This window comes from Papilio machaon, chromosome 24 (genome assembly GCF_912999745.1).
Source record: "Papilio machaon chromosome 24, ilPapMach1.1, whole genome shotgun sequence".
Lineage (NCBI taxonomy): Eukaryota > Metazoa > Arthropoda > Insecta > Lepidoptera > Papilionidae > Papilio > Papilio machaon.
In genome coordinates, this window is record NC_060009.1 from 4,218,347 (window position 1) to 4,226,098 (window position 7,752).

A 7,752-nucleotide genomic window follows, 5' to 3' on the forward strand; every position below is an offset into this window, starting at 1 on the left:
GTATCTCCGGAACGGCTCATTGGATCTTGATGAAATTTGGCACAGATGTAGAACATAGCTTGGAAGAATACATAAGTAATCCATTATCCTAGCCTATTATCTTTTTATTAATTCCGCGCGTACCGAGACGCGGGCGACAACTAGTTATTGATAAATATTACATTCAAAGTAGGAAATTGAAATATTAACTTGCTACTTCATAATGACAAAGAATAGTTGTAGATAAGAATGTTAACAGTATACAAAATCAACTTATATCTTATTTCTGAAGCCTTACTGCCGTTTTTAGTGTATATTAAATTTTTAAAAAAGTTTTTTATTTATTTAATTTCATTCCCGAGTAAAGAGAATTGTGGTGCTTACAATGTACTTTCTATTTAAAGACGTAGTTTTCTTAATAAGTATATTTAATAAGAAAACTGGAAACATAGGTAAATGATCTGTTACGGTTTGAATAATAATAGATGTTACATGCGACTGACATTTACTGTGTACATAATACCTCTCTCTCAGACTCCTTGAGAAATGTGAGACAAACAATATGTTTCATGTAGGTGTTTTATAAATGGAATTATATTTATTTGCAGCTTAATCATGATTAAAAGTATTGAGTAACTTTCCGGAATATTATTAACTAGCTATCGCCCGCGACTTCATCGGTGTGGAATTAACAAAGACCTTAATTGGAAGCTTATGTGTTCTTCTTGACTATGTTCTATATCCATGCAAAATTTCATCTCGATCCGTTGAAGGGTTCTGGAGATACCTTCAAGTAAACAATCATCCATCCATCTTCTTAAACATGCCCATGCCCACATAGTAAGATTTGTTATAATAAACTTTTTAGTTAACTATGTTGTAGCACTTTATGTGGTAGAGTTAGAATTTTAAAGGATAACTATCGGTCACACGCGACTTGGTCTGTACGGAATTAAATAAACATAGTCTATAATATTCCCCCATACATCAGTTACCTTCCTTAACCCTTTTGCAGATTATCCGGAACAAATGCGGATTTACGTACAAACAGACGTATAAGTAACGTAAAGACATCATTATCTTCGCGAAATATGTTTTTTTTTTCTGTAACAGAAACTCTAATTTCGGACTTTTGTGAGCCTCACTGTGCGTCCCCACTGAGGGGCTCGGAGCCTACCCTAAGTTAGGGATGACTAGGCGATAGTCAACCATGCTGGCCCAGTGCCGGTTGGTTGACTTCACACATATCATTGAACTTCTTCTCAGATGTGTGCAGGTTGCATCACGATGTTTTCCTTCACTGTAAGAACGTCGGATAAATGTACACATGTGAATCGTAAATAGAAAAACACATTGGTATATGGCGGGATTCGAACAAAGGACCTGCAGATTTCAAGTGTTTAACCCCTGAACCACCGACGCTCTAAGTATTTGAATGACGGTTACTTATTCAAAAAATTAATATTTTATGAAGAAGGACGAAAGTATATATTCAGACTCAAAATATGAAAATCAATTCACGCACAATCTCTCTGGAAACCAATTATAAGTTATTACCCTGCTTTTCTTTCATCTAACTTATTTAGTAAATCATTTTCGCTCTTCGAATTCACCATTGAACATATTTAAAGTTAAATAAGTGTTGATGTACTTAATTTGCAAAATAATTAACTTCATTTGTAGAGTCTGATTTTAAGATGAATTGCTCTACAATTACAGGTTTCAATCTGCTTTAAATTCTAACACTTAATCTTCTGAATTGTATTACTGAGATATTCATGATTCATATTCATCGAAAAATATATTAATTACAAGAAAGACTAACTCTAGACGTTCTACGAGATAAAGTTTATTATTGATAGGACGTATCATTAAAGGTTAACGACCCAAGTTTTAAACCGATACTAGGAACAACTTTCATACTTTTAATTAAACTCCAAAGGGATTTATTAAGTTTAAGAGAAGCGTCTGTGATGTTTTTAATCATAATAAACTAAACGAATAACGCTTAATACTTAAATCCGAAACGTTATCTATCTATCTTATATATATAAAAGAAAGTCGTGTTAGTTACACTATTTATAACTTAAGAACGGCTGAATCAATTTGACTGAAAATTGGTGGGCAGATAGCTTAGAACCAGGAAACGGACATAGGATTTTTTTTTACCACGTTTTCAATTTTTTATTCCGCACGGACCGAGTTGCGGGTAAAAGCTAGTTGTAAATAAAACTAGTAATACTAAAAAGAACTTAAACTGAACAACCTCTCTCTATGTTATGGTTAGCTGTAAGAGAACTCTTTTAGAGTTAATCTCTTCTTTACTAACTACTATCACTGCATTTCACAAAAATTATATATGCACAAATTTTAAATAATAAAAAAAACTTAATTTCAGACTGAAGATTAAAAAGACAATGGATTATACTAAAATATTTATGTTAAAAATTACTGTCTTGATACTAATATTAAAAGAAGCAAAGACTATAGAAGATGGATATTTAGGGCATGTAAAAGATGCTTGTTATATCAAAGGAGAGGCACTTTCTTGTATAAAGTATAAAGCTTTAAAAATAGCGACCAACACATTCTTTGGGGATCTATATTCAAATGAAACAATCAGAGCAAGTAAAATGATCAGTTTTGTACCTCTAGATGAAGAAACTATAAAAGAAGTAATAAAGAACGAAGAAGAAGAAGCATTGATGGAACCTAGAAGTTTAATGTCGGAATGGTCGGAATTTACTAAATACTTGATGAAATTAGTGAAGGAGTTCTTTAAAACTAAAGGATTGAAAGTTAATCTTCCAGAAGGTGCTAGAACCATTGAAGAAACGGATGATGATGGTGAGTAATAATGATTTTTGAAATTGCTCTTTTTATTTTCTTACTGTTAACCGTTAACTACAGTAAAAGAGACCTGTCACGGGTCAAGAGATGTAAATGTTGGTCAACTTTCGTACAGTCAATAACCGTGCATACAAGGAAGTAGTCTAATATATCGAAGAACTTTCCTCGTAGAAACTTATTCACACAACAAAAGAAGGCTTAAAATATCCATACATTGACCCTAAGTCATCTGCCCAAAATATCCATTCATTGAACCCTGTTCTATTCACACAGAGTTCAATGATAAAATTCATAGTGTTGTTGACAATCAAAACTCATACTAAAAAATAACCAAAGTAAACAGGGCTAATGGAGATAACGGAACTCAGATTATAAACGAATATTAACGATAAAGCGTATCAGAATAGATGAAGATGTCAATGAACCGTTAAATGATGGAACAGTTGAGTAAATTAGTAACTGATATCAATCTTACTAATATTATAAATGCGAATGTTTAGATGAATGGATGGATGGATGGATGTTTGTTTGAAGGTATCTCCAAAACGGAGACTACGCTCAACATCTATGCCAAATTTCATCAAGATACGTTGAGCTGTTCCGGAGATACCTTCAAACAAAATCCATCCATTCATCCAAACAATCGCATTTATAATATTAGTAAGATTTTCTTCTTAATAGTTTCTAATATAACGATTATAATTTAAATCTAATTTTGTTGGAAACAGTTTTTAAAAACAAAACATTTTATACCATTTAAGTTATGTAACGAAACCTAATTACGTAGTAAGGTTTACAGTTTTGGTTAACCGAGAGAGATGTTTGTATGCTTCCAACATTCATTTATGCAATGAGGTTCGCCACAAATAGAGCAGCATCGCTAATATCGAATGCAAATATATTAACTCTGATTTAAACGCGTTTATCACAGTGTATGCGCTGTTTTACATATTCGTTTAAGTAATTAATAAATACAATAAAAAGTTCGACTTTCCTTATTCTCGATCCTATTAATCTTGGTTTCATAACTCGTAGGTATAAATGTAGGCAAATTACGTATTCACGTCTAAAATATTTGATAGCGGTTTCGGTATTCGCAATAACATTCGTGAATTCATACATTTACCTCAAAATGGGTCTAGCTCCATAAGCTTCAATTGCACGGAATGGGACATACAAATATACTTACAAACTAAAAAAAAAACTAAGTTGTAAGTAAGTGATTTTTTTGTTTTTATATTCTTATGCTCAAAGTAAAATATTTGTCAGTCACATATCACGTGTTTTGTAAAACAGGATGATAATCTCTAAGCTTTCAAATTAAGAAGCAAGGCGCCGCTGAAACCATAGACATTTAAGAATGTAAAGAGCGGACACGATAAACTAAACTTTTTTCATGTACATAAACCACTAGATCTATCTCAGTTTGACACACCAACTGGTGACAAGCTCCCTCTATTGTTAAATATTATTATTAAATCAAATAACAGCTTTAAAATAAAATACATTATGTATTGTAGATGTCAATACGTATGTTGAAGTTTTTATAATAAGTTATATTATATTATCCAAAAAATATATTTCAGATCTCATAATACTTTTATGTCACCATTTTTTAAGACATAGAATATTCCTTAATAGCCTTAATTAAAACTTTTTATGTTGACATCTGCTGACATGATTGGCAGATATTAAGCCATACGTCCTTTCTATAAGTATATGTTTGAATATCTTTGGTTAAATCTAAGCAATTTATCTTGTTTCACGTCATTTGGCAAATTGTAAGAGACCGTACACACAAGTTGAGTGAAAATCGTTACGATAGATCTTTACACGTCATTTGTGTAATGTACTTAAGTGTAAATTATTTTATGATTTACCATGGGTTTCCGAGACCACAATATTTGTATAAAACATATCGTCAGCCCTGGCATTATCATTGACAAAACAGATAAAATATTTTTTTCTCAGAAGCCCACGCTACATCAATTATAGAACAGAATTACTAAAAAAAATTACAAATAGTAACATAAAAATTAATTCCGTTGATCTTTTTCTTCTATGTGTTTTTTTTTCTTCAGTGCTGAAAGATCATGTCTTAAGTATTAAATAAGAAAAATATTTTTTTCCCCTTTCATTCCTACATTAAGAATTAACTCGAACAAAATAATTCGTATCAGTTTAATTTTATCGCTCCAATAAACTTTGACCGAATAAAGTAAACAACTATATTCAAATTGGGCCATGAAAAATATAGCTAATGGATTAAAAAAATCCGTGTCAATAAATCTGTCACAAGCATTTGTTGGCATAAAATTGAACCGTGGGACTCGAAGTCTATCGACTCGGTCAAGTTTACAAGGGAAGGCGGGTCTAATTGCGTAATGATGCTACACTTGCTTCGAAATAATTGGGACTTGACATTGTTAGGTTACAAAGTTAGTACATCTTCTAACTTAAAGTTAGTGATTTATAAAAGCCTCTTAAATAAAATAATTAATCAAAGTTTTGTGAAATATCAATGTAAATATTTAAAATTTTCTTTCTTGCTGTGTTGATGGTATTTGTTCTACTTAACAAAAAAAAAAAAAAATCACAGACGAAGTTAGATTCTCCTCCTGTTTGAAATCGGTTAAAAACTAAGACTAAATTAAACTAATTTAAATATGACTGAACTAAACTCACTAAAATACAACCAAAGTTAACTAAAAAATTAAATCCAATCCAATTACATAACATTCAACTAACTAAAATTTAATTAAACTAACATACAACTAACTATAACTAAACTAAGACTCATAAATATTTCAGCTCGAGGTAAAAAGAAAAAGCTGGCAGTGATGATACCACTTCTCAATCTCCTAGCGACGCTGAAGACAAAGTTACTTCTCATACCAATCCTATTAGCAGTACTTTTGATAAAGAAACTACTTTTAGTTGCAGCTTTGTTAGTTCCGAGTCTCCTTAGTACACTAAAGTCGTGCAAGGTAAATAAATCTATCTTAGTAATATTATGATAGTATTTTAAATTAAAACTAAATAGCACTTGACCGCGATCTTATCTGATATTACGTAAGGATGTGGCCGAAAATTGATAAGCGTTAGCTCACCAAATGCCTTTTCATTGTACTTTTGAAGTATACGTCATGCTTGGAAACACTGAACCTGGAAGTTTTAAAATCTTTTGGTTTACGTACGAGAGAATTTAATTTCTTAGCTATTTCGACATACCAAAATCTTTTGTATCTCTCTAGTAAAACTTAGTAACAATATTTTTGAGAGGTTACATATTATGCCTTTTATTGTCAGGCACCTTATAAAAAAACAATAAAAAACCTAAAGCGCTTGTCACTTACATCGTATTAAATTATATCGTTTAGATTTAAAATTAATCTATTATAACGTTCAATTAAACATCAAAATATGTAAAATGCGGGCTTCATTTAAACCACAAACTTTAGAATTTACAAAAGTCAAACCTTATCTAATTTCAAACGTCTTTGTTTAACGCTATCAAAGTCTCAAAGACTGAAAAGCGTGAGTTAAGTATCTTACTTTAAAACTATGGCTTTTAATATTACGTTTACATAGAGTACGATATGCATTTACCTTTTAGAATAACATTTGATTTTAAATTTTATTTAAAACTAAATTGAATTAATCTAATTGAATAAGATATTAGTTGAAAATTATTTTTCGAGTTAGAATACTAAAATCTATGTATAAAAATCTACTAGTCTTCTAGTTATTAAAAAAAAAAAATGGGACTCATCTGCAAGCACTTCCTTTCGATTAAAATATTTTTTATCAAAATGGGACCACCAGGGGCGGAATTTCGCGGTAACACACATAAAAAAAAATACAGTCGAATTGACAACCTTCTTTTTGAAGTCGGCTAATAAAAAAAATCGTGTTAGTTACACTATTTATAACTCAAGATCGGTCGAACTGATTTAGCTGAAAATTTATGGGGAGGTAGCTTAGAACTAGGAGACGGACATAGGAACTTTTTTATCTTGTGTGCATTTTTTTATACCGCGCGGACGTTGTCGCGGGTAGAAGCTAGTTACGTATAAAAATTAGTCATAAAGCGTGACTTATCATGTGTTTCTATTATTATAATACCTGTACGAAAATCTGAAAAAGTAGTATGAAATCTTTTTTTTTCTTTTTTTTTCTAATTTTACAAAGTGCGGTCATAAATAACTTAATTTCTGTATTAACTTTCAGCATCATCACCCAACGACCCATTACTCGTCTTACTTCGATGGTGGTTCTTCGGATTTCAATTCAGACTACGGCAATAGCTACGCGTACTCATCGGGTGGTGGTTACGGCAAAGATTTTGCATCTAACAGAGCGTATTTAATACCTAAACATAGGCCTACGCTCGCTCCTATGTATATCACTGCACCTGGAACTACCGCCTAATATGCCTTGTAATATACTGTTACATTAACTTATAAGAATTATTTATTTGACTTATTTAAAATGTTAGAATTTAAAATAGTTTGTTAGGGTGTTGCCTGTAGGCTCAATCACCAACCGGGATCTTTTTTTTCTATGGACTCGATCGGCTGATTTGCGATGACAATTTCCTTCATCAAAACTGAAGTATTTTTCTCAAATATCCAATTAACCGTCAGTTTCCACTGTCTAAAATAGAATGGCCATTATAAACATTAAAATATGTATTCGTATAAATTATGGATGTGGAAACACACGGTTATATCGTGAACAAAAATAATTTTACAAAACAAATGACTATCAATTAGGATATTTTTCAAAAATAGTAGACGTTCTTTTAAGAAAAAAGAACAATTTGATGAAGACTTAATTAAAAAAATAAACTTTATTATAAATATGTCTTCGATGTGTTGGGAAGAAAATCGAAAAAAAAAGAAATAATCTCTTAATCTTAAA

The 7,752-nt window shown here is 31.2% G+C and overlaps 1 protein-coding gene across 1 annotated transcript; it reads left to right on the plus strand.

Moving 5' to 3' along the window:
* The first annotated feature begins 2,390 nt into the window (after window positions 1-2,390).
* Window positions 2,391-7,304, plus strand: LOC106708397. Its single transcript, XM_014499895.2, has 3 exons — window positions 2,391-2,826; window positions 5,641-5,816; window positions 7,060-7,304. The coding sequence occupies exons 1-3, from the start codon at window positions 2,397-2,399 to the stop codon at window positions 7,258-7,260; spliced, it is 807 nt and encodes a 268-aa protein (XP_014355381.2). The 5' UTR covers window positions 2,391-2,396; the 3' UTR covers window positions 7,261-7,304.
* The last annotated feature ends 448 nt before the right edge of the window (window positions 7,305-7,752 follow it).